At 56.3% G+C, this 22,697-nt stretch overlaps 1 protein-coding gene across 1 annotated transcript; it reads right to left on the bottom strand.

Moving 5' to 3' along the window:
* Nucleotides 1-18,993, bottom strand: UCK2 (uridine-cytidine kinase 2). Its single transcript, XM_040072913.2, has 7 exons — nt 18,728-18,993; nt 8,973-9,132; nt 7,857-7,953; nt 6,904-7,046; nt 2,793-2,890; nt 867-915; nt 1-426 (listed from the first exon to the last, which is right to left on the bottom strand). Exons 1-7 carry the CDS (start codon nt 18,824-18,826, stop codon nt 287-289), a joined length of 786 nt encoding a protein of 261 aa, XP_039928847.1. The 5' UTR covers nt 18,827-18,993; the 3' UTR covers nt 1-286.
* Nucleotides 18,994-22,697: the final 3,704 nt, after the last annotated feature.

Here is a 22,697-nt window from a genome sequence, read left to right as displayed (position 1 = left end):
TTCCTTACGGCAAGTAATTTTACGTTATTCTGCATTTACACAAAAATAGAGCAATTCTATATTTATAGAGATTTATAGCCGGTTCCGTGCTGGAGGAGTTATTGAGCAAGGCCGGGAGCTGAGGGCGGTCCGGGCTCCCGAGCGACCGGCTGCTTCTCGCTCGGCAAATTCGAACATACAAAATTAAAGGCATTCGTCTCCGTCTGGTTTCTTAAATAGATAAGGGGGGAACGAGTGGACAGTATGTACAGAGGGGCCTGGCCGCGGCCTCACGCCTCTGCCCGGGTCAGTGGGGCCGGCTGCTGGACTCTGAGGGCTGCCGCTGGCGCGGGGGAGTGTAGCCATTCAGGTACCCGTTGCTCTGGCGTTTGCTGAGTCCTCCGTTAAGAATGTCCTGGATGTGCTGCACTATCAGGTTTATGGCCACTGCGAGCAAAAGGGGGAGAGACGGCGTTAGGACGGCTGCAAACCAGCCGGAGCCAAGGCAGGGCTGTGCTCCTGCTGTCCCTCCCACTGCTATCCCCCCTCCCATCCCCCTGGGACCCGATCCCTCTGCCCCTCAAAGCCAGGATGGTCGGGCTGATTCCAGCCAGGCTGATTCCAGCCAGGCTGACCCAGTTGCACATTGCCTTTTGCGTGGGATGAGCCAAGAGCTGGCCTGGAGGCATCAGAGGAACAAAATCTCCCGGTCCCCAACGCTCCGAGGAGGAGCAAAGGGAACAGACTCGTCTCGGCACACCTGTGGTAGCAGCACTCTCTTGGGTGGCAGTGGCCAGAGTCCCCTGCTGCCTCCAGCCTATCTCCAGTGCAACAGCAATAGCCCAGAGCTGGCTGCCAGGGCAGGACAGCAGGGGCTGGGTGCTTACCTTCGTTATCTGCTCCTCTGGGAATGATCACGTCAGCATATTTCTTGGTCTGGGAGGAGAGAGAGCACTGTGTTACAGGGAAAGTGGAGAGACACCGGGCTGGGGCACTGCCCCTGCTCCCTGGGGCAGCGCCTTGCCTCACCCAGACCCACTGGGAGGTGTGTCATTGCTGACAGTACATTTTGGGTGCTCTTATTCGTGTTCTGCAATGTGTTTCAAGGGCCATGCCTTGTGCCCTGACTCTATTTTCATGACCTCATGCAGAAGCCAGTAAGAGGCACCCTAAATAAAACCTGCAATTAAGAAGCCTCATAATCACAGGACTCCAGCAGCTGATGCTCTTGGGAACATCATTCCCCCCACATCCAATCCAGACTTGCTCCAAGAGCACGAGCTGGCGTGCCTGGGCACAGCCAGGAGACCTGCCTGGGAACGGGGGAGAACTCTCTACCACACCACTTTTGCAGAGAAGGTGTGATTCAGGACACCAGTCCTGACCTAGTTTCACCTGCAGGTGCCAGTCTCAGTTTCCTCCCCGTTTGTGTCAGTTCTACAGCTGACAGCCGAGCCCCACGGAGCCAGCTGGGGTGATGGGTGTCACCTGACACCTCCAAGTGCTTCCAGACATATCCAAAATCACCAGGATATGCTGGACCGTTTCAGCACTGGACCACTTGGCCCAGAGCTGCTTCAGGAGTCAAATAACAGCAACAGTGCTGAGCCTGCAGCTGCTCTGCAGTTGAGCCAACACCAGGTTGGAAGTGGGAGCAGACCATTGCAAAGCTGTGGATAGAAACAAGGCGGTTTTGTGCCCTCCTTGTTTCACACTTGGCTCTCCTACAGACTCTTCATCAGAAGAGCCTGATGCAGCATCTGCTGCTTCAAAAAAAAACGTGGATTTGTCTTGCTGGGGACTTGCAAGAAGAGGAGCCTTGCAAGCTGGACCTGCCTCTCGGGAAAAGCCTTTCTGGGCTTTGGAATTGGTCCCCAGAGCCACAGCTGAGCGAGACTGAAAAAAAGGGAGCTGTGCAAGAGCCAGCAAAAGACCTTGTGGCACAGAATCAGTCCCTCTTAAGGTAAGGGGCAGAGCTGACTAGGTAAGACAGGAATAGGGATGCTCCAAAGGTGGGAGGCACAGTTTAATTCCTGCCTATGGTGCTCGCCAGCAGTTCCCAGGTTTCAGGACTCTGCTGGCTCACTTCCTCCAGAATAAATAAAAACCAACTCATATAACCACCACATCTACTTGAAAAGCCTTGAGAACCAAGGCACAGGCTCCTTTCCATGAGAGCCATGACAGGTGTACAATGGCTGATCCTGCAAACCTGTCATTTCCATGCAAGTCTGCAGGACTGCAGTAAATGCCCCCAGACAGTTCCTGTCTGCCAGGGAGCCTTGCCTCTGTTATCAGCTCCCAAAGGAGCTTCCTTTCTCCAGGCAGGCCTTGTCACCCTGGCCACTCACCAGCCAGGAAATGCAACCTGCAAGGCCACATCCCGCTGCACGGGGAGAAGGAAGAAGCTTCCCTGCTCTCCCAAGCATGAAGCCAGCAGCACTGCAGGGTGTAAAGGGCAGGCAGGACAGCCCAAAAGAGGAGGCAGACACAGCAAACGCTGCCTGGGGGCAGCGACCTCCCATTCCAGAGCTAAATACGGCCAAGGATCTTCACTCCCAGGCTGAGCTGCCCAGTGGTTTGTCAGGCCTGGGGAGGGATTCCTCTGGCCACGCTGCCTTCCCGAAGGGAAGGGTGACCTCAGCAGGAAGGCAGTGGCTGTATAAACAGTCCCCATCACACCCTGGCCTGGCCAGCGCTGGCACCCCTGCCTTGGCCTGCAGGGAGGAGCAAGGCACGGGAGGCTGGGCTGAACTCTGGGCACAAACTGCTGCTGTTTCAGCACTCGCACGGGTGTCGCTGCCCCGACTCACCGGCAAGCAGAACTCCTCGAAGGCAGGCTTGACGAAGGTGATGTACTGAGACAGGATCTGCTCCAGGTCCCTGCCTCGCTCGCTGATGTCACGTAGCACTGAGGGGAAGGTGCAAGGCACGGTTAGGAGCTGAGGCACAAATCTCTCCACCCCCTTTCCCTTCAGTAAGCACAGCCTTTGGCCAGTCACACGGGTATTCTGCCTGAGATCTCAGTTCCTGGAAGCTGCTGTCCACGTATCTGAGCACATCCCAGCCCAGCTCCATGCTTTTAACTTGCTTCCAAGCCTTCCTGGGAGCCAAGGGCTGGCTGACCTGACCAAGGGCTTTTCTTGGCCTCTGGCCCTTTCGAGCTCTGCACATTCCAGCTGTAACCAGTGCCAGCCCAGTCCTGAGTGCTCTCAGGCTTTGCCTCCGTGCTGTCACTCTGTCCTGCCTGACTGGTCATTCTCTCAGTCATCCCAGTGCAGAGGTGCCCAAAGAACAAAAAAGCAGCGGGGCTCAGCCACACACACGCACATTAAGGCACTTTAACTCAGATCTGCAGAGGTGAGGAGAGCAGAACTCAGTCACCTGCACAGCTCTGCCAGGCTCCTCGTGCTGTCCCCAGCCGAGCAGGAGAACCAGAGGCTGAGCTTGGGGCAGGGCAGCTCAGGAGGAAGCCCGAAGGCAGGAGAGCAAACTGGCCTCCTGCTTGTTCTGCCACTCAGGCCTTTCAGCCCGTCTGCATGAGCTCTTTGGGCCAGTGCCAGCTCCAGTCTGAAGCCGCTTCAGCGCGGGCAAGTGCCCCAGTTCAGCGGGAATGCAATCCACAGGGAAGAGCCAAAGCAGCCCTGTGGCCGAGCACACGGCTCTTGGCTGTCCCCAGGGGGCTGCTGGCTTTCCCCCAGCATGCGAGCGCCTGGCACTGCCTCTGGAATGAGCCTTCCCTCGTGTCCCAGGCGGAGCCAAGGCACAGCCCTGCCAGCCTGCGTGACCTGCTCCTGGGCCAGGACACTGCTGGTCTGGCGCTGTCCCCATGGCTGTGTTTGCCCTGGGCCAGCAGCTTCACGGCGTGGCCTTTCCCAGCCCTGCACGGGGGAAGCGATGGGCGAAAGGGGCTGGCAGCAGGACGGCTGCCAGCTCCAGGAGCCAGGCTGCACTAGCCAGCTTCTCCGGAGAGCAGGAGTGAGCCCCAGCTCGAACAATACAGAAAAGAGGCAGGGGAAATATAACACTTTTGTTTTCCAGGTCCCACACCTTATGTGTTGGGGTGCAGGGGCTGGTCCTGGCCGGGCAAAGCTCCCCTGCCTCTTCCCAGGGCACACCACAGCAGGACCATCGCTCCACACACAAACACAAGTCACACACCTGCTGTCTTGTACCTGGCCCCAAAGCAGCAGGTCCCAACAGCCCAGGCAAAGACCACACACCTGTCCAGAGGGACTGCTGGCAGGGCAGGGAAATAACCCAAGGACAAATCAGCAACCCTTTGAAGCCGGCAGGTCCAAACTCAAACTGGACCCAAAACATGCACGTGACACTGGGACCTAGTTTCTTTTTTAGGGAAGCTGGCCAAGGACAGGGCAGTGAGGGTGCTTAGCCAGAATTAGGTCCCTGATCCCCATGGATCCCTGTTTGAGGTACCCGGCAGACCTTGCCCCTTGCAGTCTGCTAGCAGAATTTCTGGGGAGAGGTGCTGAGATGGGGACAGTGCGAGTTGCACATACTGGACTCCAGCACTACCAATTAACTGAGCTGTCAGCTGCACTTCCAGGAACCTCATCTTCTGCTGCTGCCCAGCTGAAAACCCAATTCCTGCAACCCTTTAGGACTTCTGGGACGGAAAGATGACTCAGGCCCACATCACAACGCAAGATCCCAACTTTTACTGTGAGTTGCCTCCAGCTACATTCCAGGGACGTGATTATACCTTTGGCACCTCTCACACAGGCTCTCCTTTTCGCAGAAATGACATACAGTAAACAGATTTGATGCTGCAGTAGTCCTACCAACTGCTGATGGCAGGGAAATGGCCAGATTCCTACCAGGAGAACAATGAGCTGCAGTAACCAGGAGACAGCAGCACCTCCATCAGCAAAGCTGCCTTTTTGCGAGCGATTGATGGTGGGTGGGCAAAGTACAAGCCTTACAAGAAGCAGTGTGAGTACAGCAGTGACCCAATAACTCCACACCACACACCACCTTCTCCTGTCCTGAATGACCACTGCGACAGATGGAGCCCAAAGCCAGGGACTGAATTAACTCAGTGGACACTCAGGAGATCTGCTACAGGGGTGGTCCATAAAACAGGGGATTGATATGTGTGCGTTACACCAAAGGTGGGGAATGAGAATGGACTGGATTTAAGTGGTCTGGAATAAAGGGTGGAGAATGTGCTGGCTTTGGTTAGGATAGAGTTAATTTTCTTCACAGTGGCTGCTGTGGGGCCGTGTTTTGGATTTGTGCTGAAAACATCGTAGATAACACGGGGGTGTTTTTGTTATTGCTGAGCAGTGCTTACACAGATCCAAGGCCTTTGCTGTTCCTCACCCCACCCCACCCGTGAGGGGAGGGGACACAGCTGGGACAGCTGACCCTGACTGACCCAAAGGATGTTCCACACCATATACACGATGATATAAAGCTGGGGGAAGAAGGAGGAAGGCGAGACATTCAAAGTGATGGCGTCTGTCTTCCCACATAACCGTTACACACGATGGAGCCCTGCTTTCCTGGGGATGGCTGAACACCTGCCTGCCCACGGGAAGTGGTGACAAATTCCTCGTTTTGCTTGCCTTGTGGCTTTTGCTTTACTTATTAAACTGCCTTCATCTCAACCCACAAGTTTTCTCACTCTTACCCTTCTGATTCTCTCCCACCAGGGGAGGTTGAGCAGGGAGCTGCATGTTGCTGAGTTGCTGGCTGGGGTCACACCACGACAATGTCCTAACCCCGTGGCTGAGTGTGGCCCTGAGCTCCTGCACGGCACAGTTTAAGGAACTGGGGCTCACATTTTGGGATCCTGCAAGTGCCTGTCTGTGACCTGCTAACACATCTCCCTGCCGCGACCGTGCTGTCACCTCCCCAGATGAGTCAAGCAAGAACAGTGGGCAGGGTCAAGAGGGATTGGTAAAAAGCAGATGTTAATCAGTGCTGATGACATCCCAGCAGCTGAGGAGGCTCTGCATGTGTCTGACAGCAGGAGGGCAGGCAAGACCAGCTCCAGTGCAGAGTGGAACAGTCCCGTGCACACAACAGTCCCAGACTGACGCACTGAGACGCGCTGCCCTCGTCACAGCGTGGAGCTCTGGCAGGGACTGCTCATCTAAGTCATCTTCTGCATCCCCAGGCACCCTGTGGAGCTTGTCAGAACCAGGCAGGGGTAGGAATAGCTCAGACAGAAGTGAATTGCACCCCAGCAGTCCCCAAATGGTTTTTTTAGTCACCCAGGGGGTGCTGCATCAGTGACCCTACCCCTCGAGGCTGCTTAGGAATGAAGGGCATCTCGAGTCATGCAGGCCCTGCACAGGTGTCCCTCCCACAGCCAAGCCAGCAGGACATGGGGAATCCTAGAGAGGGACACTGGTTTCTAGGGCTCTTGGCCCCCAATGCCAAGTACCACACAAAGGCTCCACAATGGGTTGCACAAAGCTACAACCAAAGTCCCTATCTGCAGCACCCACGGTGGACACCATGGCCCAAATGCCATCCTCAGAGCACACCCAGAGCCCAGCTCCTGAGCAGATCCATCTTCCGACTGAACTGCCCAGATGCTCTGCCTTGCCCACTGCATCCTTCCCTGCTGGCATCTGCTGACTGGCAGCAGCTGCTGCTCAGCTGCTGGCACTGGGCTGGTGCCACGGGGCCGTGCGAGGACACGGCACGCTCAGCAGTCATCAAAGGAGGAATCCCAGCCAAGGCAGCAAAAATCCCACTGAATCCCAAGAGACACGGAGCAAGGCGCTCTCCCCGCTGCCACAAGCTGCCCTAGGGACACTCTGCAGTGCGGAGGAAAAGCTCCCGAGCTCTTTGCAGCTTTGTGCCAGCTCCAGTTCTGCTCTGCTCGCCGTCACCCTGCCCCTGTGCCCAGCTGCCCAGATCAGTTCAGGGGGATCCCTGTGCCTGCCTCACCTCTGCGGGACAGCCGGGTGTCTGCGTCCGTGTCCACGAAGAGCTTCATGCGGAAGAGGTCCCGCACCTCCTGGCTGTAGAAGGCCAGAATGCCTTCGAAGAGCACCACGTCGGCAGGGTACACCGTCACCGTCTCCTCTTTCCTGGCAGGGGGAAGCACAGTCAGAGCCTGCTGGGGGAGGCTGGGGAACAAAAAGAGAGGTGGAGGGGAAGCAGCGGTGCTCCTAAGCACTGCTCCGACCCTGGGACACCACTGCTGCACCAGGGGGGCGACCGAGGAGAGGGCAGACCTACCCCACCGCCGTGGAGGGAATCCAAGGCATACGTACGCTTCCTGGAAGGACAAACAGCAAAGCGGGAAGCACGCTAGCCCTTCTCCCCCTACCTCGGCCAGCCGCTGCTCACAAGGGTTATGTGCCAAGCCAGAAAGCTCAGGAGAGCCTAAGCAAGGGAAGCTGTGCTTCCCTGGGAAGCGGGCAGCACTGCCCTGGCAGCACGGCGCTCTCGTGGGAAACGGAGCGGAGCCGCACCATCCTCGATCGACACGGGCATGCAAAAACAAGCTGAACGCATGCAAGGGGAGCGTTACAGGAGGGAGAACTGGTGTCCTCCTCCTTTCCTGGCACTACCAGGATGTTTGAGGCTGGAGTTAAAGCTGCAAACACCGAGTTCATGGGGAGAGCAGGCGTGGATGAGAGAGGAGAAGGGAGGTCATAACCCCCCCGGCACTGATGTCTGGATGTTGCTGGATGGTTGCGCAGCTTTCCAGACCCTCAGCCTACGCCTGTATCTGCCTGGGATGCTCTAACCCGGGGCTGGAGGAGTTAGGATGGAAGCTTAGTGCTGGCAGGTTAGGCACCCAAGCAGAGGGCAGGAGGCTGGGGAGGGCAGGGCTGCGTGCGGCACTGCGGGGCGTTAGCAGAGGCACGGCAAGGCAGGAGCGGCTGTTAGACCTGGAGTGGGAGACAAAGTCATAGACAGGAATCTGGACCGTCTTCCCTTCTGTGATCTCTTTGAGCGTTTTCACGATCAGCTCGTTGTCAAAGGCATCTGAGGAGAGAGGAAACGTTACCGAGGCGGCTTTGCAACCTCTCCCACCCACCAGATGCGGTGCTGCGCCCAAGCCAGAGCCCTCGGCACCTCGCGCTGGGGACAGACAGCCGTGCAGACGCGGGAGGAAAGCCCTGCACCTCCCCAGGGACGAGGCAAGGCCCAGCTCTGCCAGAGCCACGGGCCTCTGTGGCCCTGCACCAGCCTGGGATGTGGCCTGCAGAGATCAATACCGTCCTTGTGCAGCAGTGCTGACAGCCCAGGCGCAGGAAGGCATCTCCTCCAGCCCTGGAGAGAGACTGGAGCAGTGTTCCAGCACTGAGCTGCCAGACAGACAGGGCTCTGTTTGCTCAGTGCTCGCTGCCTCTGGCCATTGTCCTCGTGGGGACGAAGGGACAGCAGCTCTGGAATTTCCCCACCGAGCCCGGAGATGGTTCAAAGAGCCCCTGTGGTAGTAACAGGGCAGGGCCTCTCGGTGGAAGGGTTTGCAGAGCAGCTGCACAGCTGGTTCCCTCCTTGAAAGGGGGGACATGGAGCTGCTGGCTCCAGGGACTCTGCCAGGCCAGATCTCTCTGGGCCTGACTCAGCTGCACCAAAACCCAATCTGTTCCTTTGCAGCCTGCTCCAGGTGAAGGGTATTGGAGCAAGACGACCTTTAAGGCCCCTTCTAACCCAAACTATTCGATGATTCTATGATTCTGTGAAAACCTTGTCCAAACTGGGGTGTGTTTTAGCAGGAAGAGGAGGGTCTTAAAGAGTTTGAGGGTTTATAACCTGCTCTTTCTCATCCCAAACACTCCACCTCATTTCTTTCCCAAGAGAGATGGGTGGGGGGGGACACACAGGTGGTTCCAGCCACCCTGCCAGCGATGCACCCAGCTCCACAAAGCTTAACTAAGCCACCCATGAGGATTCAGAGCCCCAGTGTCCATGCAGAGTCTTTGCTGGTGCAGCTGGGGGTCTCGCTCCAGCCCTGTCCCGCAGTGCACAGCAGAGCCCCAGTGCTGTTGTCCATTCACCTGGGTGGTCAAAATTGAACTGGCCTTTGAGGGCTTTGGACTTCTGCTCCGAGGTGAGGACCCGGTAGAAGCTGTCTTGGCTCACGATCACCACCTGCTTCTGGCGATAGTCCACCTCGTTCTGGCCCAGCAGCTGAACAATCTTGGAGCACACTGACGACTGGGAAAGGAGAAGCAAAGGAAGCACATCAGCAGCAAGTTACATCTAAGTGGCACAGGGGGGAAGTCCCCAGGTAACATCCCTGCCTGCTTGCTGCTGCACCTCCAGCCAAGAGTCTGTGGTTTTCCCAAAGCCACTGAGGGAAAAGAGCTCCAGAGGCATCACCATGGTACTCCTCAGTGTGATAGCAGCACCGAGTTTGCTGCCTGCCACCCCCTCCTCCGCCCCTATGGCCTGCCCACAGTCCCTATTCTGGGCACAAGTGGCAGCAGAAAAACAGTCGGCTCCTGCCTGGGTTCAGCCACAGACCAGGGGCCCCAGGCACTCCAGCCTGCCAGGCAGCTCCCCGTGGGGCACCAGGGCTCAGCCTCCTCCCTGAGAAAGCAGTCTTGGCTCCCCCAGCTCTGCTCCAGTCCAGAAACCCCACCATTGCACGAGACAGTCCTCAGAGGGAGGGCAAACAAAGCCCAGGATGGGAAGACAGGAGGAAGAGAGCCGTGGGACCTCATCAGGGATCTCTGCCACAGCTGGGAGGAGCCAGCACATCCTGGTGCCTGCTGGCACAGCGAGGCTCAGGGCCCTGCGGAGTCAGCGGCTGAGGAGCCACGTGGCCCTGGCTGCCGAGCGCTGCTGGCACAGGGAGCGGGCACCTCGCACTCCACACGGAGCAGGCTGGGACAGGGTGGCTGGCACCGGCTCTGCTGGCACCAGGGCAGGCACCGCCGCTGCGACACGACCCGGAGCACGGCTTGGGGGACAAATCCCAAAGCCTGCTGCAGTCCCTTCTCCTTAGTCATGGGAGTCCTTGGCCGCTGTGCAATGCACTGGTGGTGACTGCATCACTGCCTGGCAGCCAGTGAGAGCCGAGGCCAGGCTGGCTGGGAGCGCTCTGCTCCTGCCCCACGGCACACACAGCAGCTGTTCCTGGTGCCAAAGGGAGCTGCTCCCACTCAGGGACTCACGCTGGCTGCAGGTGCCCAGCCGAGCTGCTCCCGGCCCCGGTGACCACAAGCGCTCTGCCGAGCCCTGTGCCTTGCAAAGAGCAGCGTGCTTGCCCCAGCTTGCCTACCCCAGCCTGCCAGTGGCTCTTTCCATGCTCCCACCTCCCAGATGGCTCAACCATCTGCTCCATACCTGGCTGGCAACCTCCAGCTGCATTGGTGAGAGGGAACAGGGAGGGGAACGCATGCCTGGCAGAAGAGGTCACCCCGGCAGGCAGAGTTGGCAAGGCTGTTTGCCTGAGAAGCTGAAAGATTTGACAGCATTCCCGTCTCCAGAGACCATCTCTTCCCTCCAGGCCAGGCTGACCTGACTTGGCTGTGAGCACTGGGCCGTGCGTCACCCCCAGCCCGGCTAGAGAGGCTCACACACAGCTCTGCTGCGGAGAGAACCGGCTCCAGCTGACCCACAGCAGCCCGGGAGCCCTGGGCACCAGTTTGGGTTTCAGGGTCTCCTGAGCATCCCACCTTCTTCTCCTGCCTCTCCCAGTGGGTGGGTCATGCTTCCCAAGCCACGCCGGCAGCCCTGCCCTGCAGCAAGCTGCTCCCACCCGGAACAAAGCCCTGCAAGTCCGTGCCAGTCACTTGCCCTTCCGCACACGCGGACATAGCCAGAGCCCGCTCTTCCTTTCCTCTGTTTTCCCACTCCCCAAACCCTTCCCTGGCCTGCCTCAGCCCTACTGCTTCTCCAGCTGCATCCCAGAGGTTTTGCAAACCCGGGGTGTGTTCAGTGCCTCTCTTGCACTTCTCCTGCCCGCTCAGCACTGCTTGCCCGTGCAGCGACGGGACGCAGCGCAGCAGGGCTCAGCCTTGCCTACAGCTGCCGAGGACACCGAACTTCCCAGGCCCATTAGGAATAAACCACCACTCAGCACAGCCACCCAGACAGATGCACGGGTTCCATGTGGATCTGCACCAGAAACTGCTTTCCCCGGCCCAGAGGAGGGAGCAGGGCTTCCTTTGAATCAGTGAAAGCAACACATGGATTTGCATTCACTCTCTCCCCTCGGACCTCAGCACGTGTATTGGCAATAAAATCATTTGAGACAAATGGTGCCAGTCTTGCTTCTGCCTTATACACACTAATCTCTGGTCTATGGATTCTGGAAGGTGGAGAAGAGCCTCCACCAGCTCCGAAAATCCCCCTCTAGCTCCATACCTCACGATCTGAGACACCTGATAGTGAGAAAAGCCCAAGGAGAAAGTATCCCAAAGCAGCTGGAGACAGGAATATGCCTCCCTCCAGGTTTCCAGAGGAGGAACAGACTGTATCCCAGCCCATTTGCCATCCAGGGCTCTGGGGCAGACGGTGCCTCTTGGAAAAAGCAATCTGGCAGACACAGTGGACCATCCCTTTTTCCGTGGTGGGCTCTGGAGAGCTGGCAGAAGTGGTGGAGAAAGACAACCAAGAGGACATCCTGCTCTCAGGACCGAGCTGAGTTTCAGCACCCCACACTGCCTGGGTGAGCAGGGACATCACCTCCTGGCTCTGGGAAGAGGCACACTTGTCACTTTGGTCCTGCAGGTGTGGGCCAGGCACTGCTCACATATTACACCTGTATTAAGTGGGGGACAGGGCACGTTCAGCTTGCCTTAGTCGGGCAGTGAACCTCAGCAAGGTCCAAGAGAAGGTTTTTCCTTTTCTCACTATCATTTGTGATAGGAGCAACAGTGTCTCATGAGGTGCAGTGCCTGATGCCAGTCTGAACACCTCCTACAGCTGGACATGCAGTTTTTCCCCTTGGCTGATAAACAGCCACTGTTAAGGAAGAAGAAAAACCAGAAACGTGCAGCTAGGAAACTCCCCTACCCAATGGGAACAGAAACGCCCAGCCTCAGGAAGTGTCCCCCCAAATAAATAACATATAACCCGTTTAAACCCTTTTCTCCCAAAGCAGCACAGCATACACGTGTGGCTGTGAAAACATCCATCAATAACTGGAAATCAGCACAGCCAGGTTTTGGGGAGACCCACAGACACCCAGTAAGAGCAAGAAGAGAGCATGACTCTAAAGCACTGTGCCAGCGTGCACCAGTCTGGATGCAGGGGACACATGCTGACAACGTGCACTTAGCACCCACTTGAAGGGGCAGCCTGGGCTCAGACTCCTTCTTTTGCCAGTTCCCAACTGCTTCTCCCAGGGAAGAAGACAACTGGTTCTTCTGCAAGAAGCCCACGAGTGCAGAGGATGATTTGAGAAAGGACTCAATCCCAGTACACAAGCTGGAGGATTTGAAGCCCATCTCTAGCTATGCCCTACATGACACAACTCATCTGCAGGAGTGTGAGAGCTATGCCAGAACTCCTTATCTCTGCTCAGCTCCTTCTCCACATGCACCTCATCCATGCACACCTTGCCACAAGCCAAAGCGAACGCTGACGGTGATTCAGCTGCAGAGAGCTCCCAGCAACAGGGTGCTTTCTCAAGCAAAAGCCTTCCCCTCCTCCAGAACTTGCTTAAAACTAAATATAACCAGGACCCAGCAGCCCCTGAGCCTCCGTGGTTGCCAAGCAGACCTTTTCTGTGGTAGCCACATGGAACTGAAGCAGGACTTTCCAAGCCACGGGCAGGGAAGAGGGACCCTGGCTCCTGCCATGACTTCCCACACACTGCAGCGAGGGGAACTCGGCTCCAGGCTGGAGCAAACCCCCGGAGCTGCACTCCCCCAAGCTTTGTGCTCGAGCTGCTCCCTGGGAAAGCTGTGCAAACCAACCCACACCTCCCAGCTCGTGGAGGGGAAGGTATCAGCACAGCACCACGAGAGCGAGAGCTCCGAGAGGTTATTCCTGAGCAGAGGCAGCTGTAGCTCCCCTTGCAGGACTCCTCCCCTGAGCCAAGCACACAAACAGCCAGTGTTCAAGGAAGAAGTACAGCTTTATTCTGCTGGGAAGGGAAGATGCAGAGGGAACCTGGGGAAGAAATCCAACATTTTCCCAAAAGGAGGTGGTACACAGGGGAAGAACTCAACAGATGGGTGTTTGGAGGCACACCCCTGACATTTATTTGGAATATATTAATTACATATTTAATTCACATCCACTTGTGGCCTATAGCCAGCTGCTCAAATATTCTTCAGGAGTTGACTAATTCCCTGACATTATTATGCAGATTATCCTGCAATCCCTCTTGGGTAGCTTTGGTCAGTGAATTGCGACTTCCAATTCAGACAGTGAATTACAACTTCCGACAGGTATTAAGGAGAAAGCTGATGGACAGTGCCACAGTCACCCACCAGGAGAAGGGACCAGGACACAGCTGACGCCTCCAGCCCCAGGAGAGCAAGGCCTGTGCTGGGCTAGCAGGAACTCCTAAGCCTTGTGCAGGTGGATATGCTAAAACCCACATGAGAGCAGTCTGTCCATCCCCGAGGAACCTGGCACTGCAGAGGGACATTCTAGTTCCCATCCCAGCTGCAGGGAGGACCTCCCATTTTCCCAGGGACTCTAGATGAGGCACCCAGCAAAAGTGACTTAGCCAGATCAAATGATTCCAGCCCTAAAGGAACACTGAAGCTGCCAGATCCCTCAGGAGGAGGAAAAGGGTTGTGCCAAAAGCGTGGAAAGAGAGGCACAGCCTCCTGCTACCACTGCAGGCTGCTCACCGTGAGCCAAGCTGCTGCTCCTGAGGACAGTCCTCCCCAACAGAGCAATGCCCTTGGCCCACAGCACAACCAGGAGCGAGGAGAGACTGCAGAGTCACATCCCAGCAGGGAGAGGAGCCCAGAGGTTATCTCCAGGGACTCCACTGCCATAACGCCCTTCCTGTAGGATCCGATTGTGAGCTGGCTTGGCAGGAGCTAGCGATGGCTCTGCATCTGCAGCAGCCTGCTTGGGGTGTCCTCATCACACCTCTGTGGACAAAGCAGTCTCCAGTTTCGTGCTCTGACAGGATTTTCCCTCAGATCAAACATAAGGAATCACTGTAATTATTTGTTTAATTTCTCTGCTGTCCTCTACAGCACGCTGTCCTCACCTCCAGCTTATCTGCTGCAGCACACCAGTTACAGATGTTAGTCTCTTCCTGAAGGTTATGGTAATTATAAAGTACCAGGAAGTGCTTGGACTGGGATGACACACAGAACAGACAGCAAACTGGGAAAGGTCCCAGAGCATCTATCAAATGCCTGTGACTGCAGACAGCCAGTTCATGACCCACACCATCCTCTCCAGTCCTAATGGGAGCACATACATGTGGCAGCACTAGGACTGGAAACTTGCTATTCTTGAACCAAAAGCCTGGGCCTCCACCCAGAGCATTCCCAGGCAGGTTCACCATCCTGCCTTTCCCTTTGTGAGCCACAGGCCAACCAGAGCAGGAGTGGGATAGCCAGGTTTCTATTCACTCACCCTGGGACACCGTGCATGTGATCAGCAATCCCAGGCTGGAGCATAAACAGGCACACACAGAGGCTCTAAACACAGATTACACGCAGGGAGGAAAACAAACCCTCTAACACAATCCCTCCCAATCCTCTGGTTTTAGGCACAGGATATTTTTCTCGAGCCCCTGCTGCAAACTCCATAGCCCAGAGCTGGCTGAGCCCACGGGACTATGGTAAGCAGGCTCCATAATGAGCACATATTCCATCAGTAACAGGAAAGGGCTGACCCATCAAAACGTCCTGCGGATCAGTCTGATCAGGGCTGGCACAGAACAACGTTCTACTAGAAAGTTTGATGAGTCTCTAGCACACGTTGACACCAGTGTTTAACTAGTCAGACCTTGTGATGCAGGGCTCTTGCCAGCCACAAACGAACGTCACCAGGAAATGGTGCTGAACCGGCACAGGGCTGCTGCAATTCCTGTTAGTCCCCCTCCCATGGGGAAGTCATTCCCGGATCTCCCCTGGGCTTCTCTGCCAGCCATCCAGGTGGTGACGTTGTGGCAGTGGCCCCTGGGCCCCGTGGGGGACCTCAGCCCTTGCTGTGGTGGAGGCCTGAGCTCTGTCACAAAAGAGGCTCCATGCAGAGCTGGAACTGCCCCATGCAGCTCAGACCACTCCTTCCCTGGGGGCCAACACTGGCTGTCCCACCCTGGCTGGGCAATTCCAGCTCACTCTTCCAGCCTCAGCCAGCCCTCCCAGTGTTCAAAGTGCCTAGTGGAGTAAGTGAAGAGCATACCTGGCTGAACACAGGCTGCAATCTTGGTGCTCTGCTGGCTGGAAACTCTGAGACTGCATGTTCCAACAGACATTGGGAACTTGATGTGCTAACTCCATACCCACATGATGTAACTACAGGGCTGCAGTGGCACCCATACTCAGCCCTCACTGTAATTTGAGTGATGAGCAGCCTACCAAAGCAATCAGCCCTTCACAAATCTGTGTTTTCTTACAAGATCCTGTTGGAAGGCAGCGATCAGCACCTCACTTCACGTGGGGACAACAATTAATGCTTCAGCCTGAGCTCAAAGAGCTCTCCCCACCCCAGCACCAGATGCCACCGCTGCTGCTGGGGAAAAGCTGCTCCAGACACTGCTGGCAGAGCTGCCAGGTCCCAGAAAGAGCTTAAGGAGGTATCCCAACAGTTCCCAGCTCATCTCAGCAGTCTGCTGAACTTTCCTCCAGCCCGCAGCCTGGTTGCCTGTCTTGTACACTGCAGAGTCCCTGGTAGTCAAAGATCTCTTGCAGGAGCAAGGGAAGAAGCTGTTAGCACAAATGCCATGGGTAGAAGAGTGAAACAAGAACTCTAGCAGGACACTTGAGAACAGATAGGGCAAAAGAAAATGCGACAACCAGCCTTGGGAACTGCTCTGAGGGAATAAGGCAGTTGCAGTCCTCTTCAGGTTTGACACAGGATGGGGGTCTTAATTCCAAATCATCCCCAGGCCAGGGAATGACAGCACGCTTTGCCCAGACTGCACAGTGCTTGGATTTCAGGGGACAGCTCTTTTTTTTTTCTCATGAGCCTGTCCCAGCTGAGCTGACTCAAAACAGCCACTGTGCAGCTTGCACTGCCCTCACAGAGGCTGCAGCACCCCAGACGGCCCAGGACCTCTGCAGCTCCCCAGCCATGCTCCCAACACAGCCCAGCTTTCTTTCCAGAGCCAAAAACCAGGAAAGCTCTCAGGGTACTACCCCTATTTGAGTGGCCAAAGTTGCTCAAGCCTCTTGCTCACTAGGGAAGAGCACTCAGCCTTTGAACTTGAGTTCTCACAGATTTAAGGAACACCAGCCAAACAATCTCCAGCTCTTTGGGAAGGCCGGCCGCTTCCAACACCAGCTTCCCCAGGGCACCACGCAAGTCGTGGCAAGCTACAAATCACAATCCCATCCTTCCACAGCCTGACCGTGCCGGTACACCAAGAGGGATGGAAGGGACCGTGGAGCCTCTTATCCCCATGTCAGCCCCAAAAGCAGCAGTGGGAGGAGCTGCAGGGGGCCTTGGATGGCAAATTCCCTTGGTTATCTTTGGGCTGGTGTGCTGCCAAAGGGGTGTGTTGTAACGACAACCCCCAATTGGTGCCAGGGCAAGTCGGACGGATTTGTCGCTTTCCCAGCGGGAAAAGTGCCTGCTTTACTTTCCTGCTAGCACTCACTTTTCACCCAGAGCCAGCACATCAGCAAGGCAGCCCCTGAGCTGGATTTTGGCTGCAGGCAAGCCTTTAGCTAAACAAACCACACCAGGCCCACCGCTCCTGCAGCATGCTGTGGCATCTGGCACTGCCGGGCACAGGGCACTGACACCAGTCAGATGAGGGACAGCCTCCCACCTCCCTGCCATGCAGCTGCACCAAATGTGACTCTGAGGGGCTGTGGGTACAAGTCCCAGGTCCTTTTTTCCTATTGTTTGGGGGGAGGTTTGCCAGCATATTTCTTGCAGCCTTTTTCCACCAACTTTGCAGTGATCTGCTGGATTCCCTTCAATGGGCAACACCGCACAGAGGTTTTCAGGAGTCACTGGAGAGGGGGAAAAATCAAAGCTGAGAGACAGGAAAAGCCAGTTAGTACATCTCTCTTGCTAGAAAAGGACCATTTCCCTATTTTTTTTTCCTAAGGGAGCCTGCTGCTCTTGAGCATTTTCACTTTGAAGTTGAGCACCACTGTGGTGCATTGTACTGTAATCACAGCTTTTACCTTGTGGGCCTGAGACACAGTGTTCAGAGACATAACAGTTCAGCAGCGCCAGACACGATGTTATTGGGACAACTACAGAGAGGCAGACCCACGCATCAGAGAACAGACAAACCCAGCGTGTTTGAGTCACCAGGAGCTGTACTGCAAGAACAATCCGGCTTTGGTTCCCACCGGAGGAGATTGCATCCTCCCTCACCATCCCTCCCCTGTTACAGCTGGATTTTTTCCCCCTTGCAGCAGAAACAGCAGTCCAAGAATCAAGAGGGTACTCAGAGACACGTGCTTAAAACACTGGGCTGAGGTACAGCAGTTGGGTTATGCCTTCAAGAGAAGGAGGGATCCCCCTCCAAACACAGATCAACCCGGAGATCTAAGGCTCATCTTTCTCCTGTGCCAGCCCACATTCAATTTCCTCTGCAAGAAATATTTCACAGGTATAGCTACTTCCAAATCTATTCATCCTTTCCAAAATACAGGTAGAATGCGCTGCCCTGCACAGGAGCTCTGATGAGCCGCGGAGCTGCTTTTACTGCTCTTAAATAGGGGAAAAAAGAAACAATTTTCTTTTCCTATTAAGAAAGAAAGTGACCCGGCGAGGTTAAACAAATTCGGACAGACACATTGTATGAAAGAAGGAAAATCAAAGGCTGAAAAGCCGTACGGCCGCCCTGCGCTGCAGTTTGGGTGTAGCAGCCTGCCGGGAACACCCGCATTGCCCCGGCGGGCGGCTGCCCCGTCCCCGCAGCCCTCGCCCCGCTCCGCTCCCACCTGCCTCTGCCAAGGGCCAGCCCCTCCCGGCACAGCAGCCAGGAGGTCGTTCTGGCGCTGTGAGTCAGCATTTGCTGCAGAATTCCCGCTCCCGCTACCCTAAAGTTGGGCAGAGAAGGACACCCCCCATGCACGACCGACACCATTGGGGGCGGGGGAGGGAGGGGGTGGTTGGAAAAATCGCATCGCCGCCGAGGTGCTGCGCGGGGCGGGCAGCCCCCGGGGTCGGGGCAGGTGAAGGAGAACGGGGGAAGCGCCGACCACAGCCACGGGAAAGATTCTGGAGGGGGGATGCCGCCTCTACGCCGGCCGAGCTGGGGCCACCCTTGTTCCTCGCAGCGCCCAGCTCTGCCCGCTGCCGGCCCCCTCTCCCCGGTGATACAGAGGGACACAAGGTCCCGGCCGGAGAGAAGGAGCGAGTAAATCCCACACCCACCCCGCAGCCCCCTCCACGTGTCCGCGGGGCTCCGTCCGCCGCCCGGGCAGAGGCCTCGGCGGCCGCGCTCCCTCCGCCGGCTCATCTTTCCGCGGGCAACCAGCGAGCCCGCCCGGCTCCGTTCCCAGCCCTGCCCCGGCTCCGTCCCCGTCCCCGGCGCCCGCCCCGAGCCCGCGGCCGGGCCGCGGAGCAGCGCACGTGGCGGGGCGGCCGCTCGGACCCGCCGCGCTGCCATGTGGCCGCCGCGCCCGGCGTGCGGGGCCGCCCCGCGGAGCTCCCCCGGCCCCGGCGGGGCTCCGGCCGCCGACCCCCGCACCTTGCCGCTGGCCGTGCCGCCGCTGACCCCGATGAGGAAGGGCTCCCCGCCGCTGGGCTGCCCCTGCTCCTCCAGCCGCTGCTCGCTGTCCCCCGCCATCCTCCCCGGCTCGCCGCCGCGCCTCCTCCGCCTTCGCTCGCCGTGCGGGGCTGGATTTATCTGATGAGTCAAGGGCCTTCCTCCCCGCCTGGTTCACATCCCCGGCGCTGCGGCTCCTTGCCAGGTGCTGCCGCAGCTGCACATGCTCCGGCCCAGCCCGCCGGCGGGCGGCACTGCGGCCACATGGGCCCGCACCGCGCCGCCGCCCTCCCGCCCGCCCGCGGACAAAGGCGCTGCCCCCGCACCGGCTCCCTTCGCCTCTCTGGCCACTCCGCTTCATCCCCGACAGCGCTGGGACCACGCCGCGGTGGCCCCCGGCAGAACCTCCATTATTTGTCTCCCGCGCTGGCCAAGAAGGCCAAGGGCATCCTGGCTTATATCAGCAGTAGCGTGGCCAGCAGAACCAGGGCAGTGACCGTCCCCGTGTGCTGGGCACTGGTGAGGCCACGTCTCGAAAACTGGATTCAGTTTTACTCCCCTCACGACAAGAAAGACATTGAGGGGCTGGAGCGTGTGCAGAGAAGGGCAGCAGAGCTGGGAAAGGGTGTGGAGCACAAGGCTGGGGGGGCTCAGCCTGGACAAAAGGAGGCTATGGGGGGGGAGCTTCATTACTCCACGCCTGAAAGGAGATTGTGGCCGGGTGAGGGTCGGCCTTTTTCCCCCACGTAACAAGAGATGGGACAAGAGGAAATACCCTCAACTTATTCCAAGGTTCAGGTGGGTAGATTAGCTATTAGGAAAAATTTCTTCACTCAGAGGGTGGTCAGGCACTGGAACAGACTACCCAGAGAAATGGTGGAATCACCATTCCTGGAAATGTTCAAGAACCATGCAGATGTGGCGCTTGGGGACACCATTCCATGGCGAGCAATGCTGGGTCAATGGTTGGACTTGGTGATCTTGGAGGTCTAACCCAGCCATAATGACTCCGTGATTCTCCCACCCCTCCTGGGGCCTGGTCCTGCAAGCACTCATAAATTATTATTAACGGCCCAAATCCAGGAATAAAAGTTATGCTTATGCCTTGGCAAATGGGACCTGTCTGGGAAGAGCAGTGAGCACTGTGGAGGCCAGGATTCAAAGTCAAAATGACCTCAGCAAAATGGAAAAAGGATTGGCAATACATAGGGTGCAAGTCCATGCAGACAAATGTGATAATGATCTGTGGCAATGCGAGATAGGAACCTGCTGGCTAGCCAGGCCTTTCACAGATAAAGATCTGCTGTGGAGTGGATCAAAGAGTCAATTGGTGATGCCGCTGTGAAGAAGGCAAACATCCCACTGGGGCATATGAATGTCCACAGGTATCGTGTTTTGAGAAAGGTGAGGCCTGGGGGAGAGACTCCAGTGGGGACATAGGGTCTGGCTTTGTAGGACTGCAGGACCCATCCGTGTTTAGTCTGGGGAAAGTCTCTGCTGGGCTGTAAGGCTGTGGGGACACGATAACCACTTCCAAATACATAAAAGGCTGCCACAAACAGAAAAGGAATACATTTCTCTTACCAGTAGGGATTAAAACAAAATGTTGCCAGCTCAACAGTAACAAGGACAATTCGGGGACATTTTCTGGGGTTGAAAATGGTTTAATCCTAGAAACCGTTGTTTAAGCAGAGTAAGGACTCTCCACTTTTAAATCTGAGGATTTAAGAAAAACTAAAAAAATCAAAAACCCAGTAGACATGCTCCTGTATGGAAAGTGTTTAGTAGTGCTGATCCTGTTTTGGGGCAGGAGCCAGTCCAAGCAATGCTCCAAGGTTTCCCAGCCCTGTTCAGAGGATCAGAACTCTCCCTTAGGTTTCTGACTTCCTACTTCAACACAGCAAAATAGGTGTGGAGATGTTTGCCAGGCAGGTGCCACGTCCCAGCCCTCATCACGCAGGACATGAGAGAGGATCTCCTGGGAAGCCCTGACCCCTCTGCCCACTGCTCCCAATTCCTCTCCAGCAATGCCATGGGAGAATGGCACTGCATGCAGCCACTGCCAGGGAAGGAAGTGCTATATATGGATGAGAACTTCCTGCAGGGATGAATTCCCGTGGATTCCCATGGCCCCATGCCAGTTTCCGAGCGCTGACCATGGGCACAGCTCCTGCACACCCCATTGGGACCCAGGAACTCTTCACAGCTCTTCTTTCTTACTCCAACGCTGACACAGCTGTATCTGGATGGCAAAACCCCCTCAGGACAGTGAGAACTCCAGGTTATTGGGTTCTCCTCCTGCCTGCCCTCACTGCTGCCCTGCTTGGGGACAGTCCAAACCCTCTGCTGTGCTGCACCTGTCTCAGGCTGTGCTGCCCGTCTCGAGCTTCTCTGTAGGATGCTCATCACGGCATTTCACCTCCAGGTCCCCTTATTGCTGGACATGTGGCAGGGGCTGACACACCTGCAGGGGGAAGGAGAAGTAAATGCCTCTTGATGGGCCCTGGAGGGGTTTGAGCTAAGGTTTATTTATACAGGACACAAGGAGAACTTGCAAAGGTCGGGTTAATGGCTCTTTCAAAACCAGGCCAGGGCTGTGAACTAGAAGTGAACCAAATCCAAGTCCTAGTTAGTTTCAGATGGCACCTTTCCTCTAAACTGAGAATTTCACACACCCTTTTACTGGCTGCTGGTCACTAACACACTGTGCAAGGCAACTGAACCTTTTGTTCAGTTTAAGTTTGGAGTCTTCAGTATATGAAACCTACTGGGATTATGTGTCTCTAGTCTGGTTTCAAGGTTGCCTCCATAAATATTACCACTTCTATATCTAGAAAGTTTGTAGACTACACCAGCCCCTGACTCATGTAACCAGAGCGATGTATTATGCAAATGCCTTCCTTTTTCTCATATCCCAGGCTGGTAGATCAAATCAGACAGCACCCAACTCTCATCTGTCCTTCACACGTTGATCAAAGCCCAGAATGCTGTTTTGAAAAGGAAATGCCATTGAGGGTAATATGCCGTGTGTTGTCTGAAAAAGGGATCTGCTGATAAGGATCCCGGTGTGATTCAAAGTGACAGGATGAAATTACAAAAAGCCTGTTGTCACCTCTACCTCCAGTTCAAAGCAGGGACACTGCAGAGGAAAGAGGTTCATGTCACTGACCATCTCCTCCTGGCCTGCATCTGCCAAAAAATCTCCATTCAGTATCATTAAGTGATGCGATGTGAATCATTTCCCACAGCAGCATAAGAGAAAGTATTTCAAAATACTGCTTTGATAGATGCTGATACATCTCTCAGCCAGGAAAATCGGGGAGCTCTAAAGAGAGGGAGAGAGGGTGGAGGATGGCATACAGCACAGGGAACGGCATGAGGTGGCACAAAAGAATATAAAATCACAGAATGCACTGGGTTGGAAGGGCCCTTGAAGCTCATCTCATTCCAAGCCCCCTGCCGTGGGCAGGGACACCGTCCACTGTCCCAGGTTGCTCCAAGCCCTGTCCAACCTGGCCTTGGCACTTCCAGGGATGGGGCAACCATCAGGGCAACCTGTGCCAGGGCCTCCCCACCCTCACAAGGAAGAATTTTTTCTGTATATCACAAGCCCTGCCGCATCACCAGCTGTCAACATCTTCCTGCTGCTCACCCCAAACGGAAATATCCACCCTCAGTTTCATCCCCGTCTCCCCTATGGCTCTGGGTCCCGTTTTGCTGACATCCCGTTCTCAGTTCTGCCCTGATGTCGCAGGAAGTTCCCCGTGCTCGGACACGGTTGCCGGGACTTTTCCTGCGGCGCGTAGCTGCACCTCTCGGTGACGTCTGACTCCGCCACCTGCACACACGTGGCTCTCTGGTTTCCTCGTGTGCCTGTCCGCAGGCTCGGAGAGGCTGTTTGCTCTCTGACCTCACGCCCTCGCTCGCTGCTTGCACTGTTTTCTCCGAGCTA

This window comes from Hirundo rustica, chromosome 9 (assembly GCF_015227805.2).
Source record: "Hirundo rustica isolate bHirRus1 chromosome 9, bHirRus1.pri.v3, whole genome shotgun sequence".
Taxonomy (NCBI): Eukaryota; Metazoa; Chordata; class Aves; order Passeriformes; family Hirundinidae; genus Hirundo; species Hirundo rustica.
Note: the sequence above shows the minus strand (reverse complement) of the source record. Positions and strands in the feature narration are given on the sequence as shown.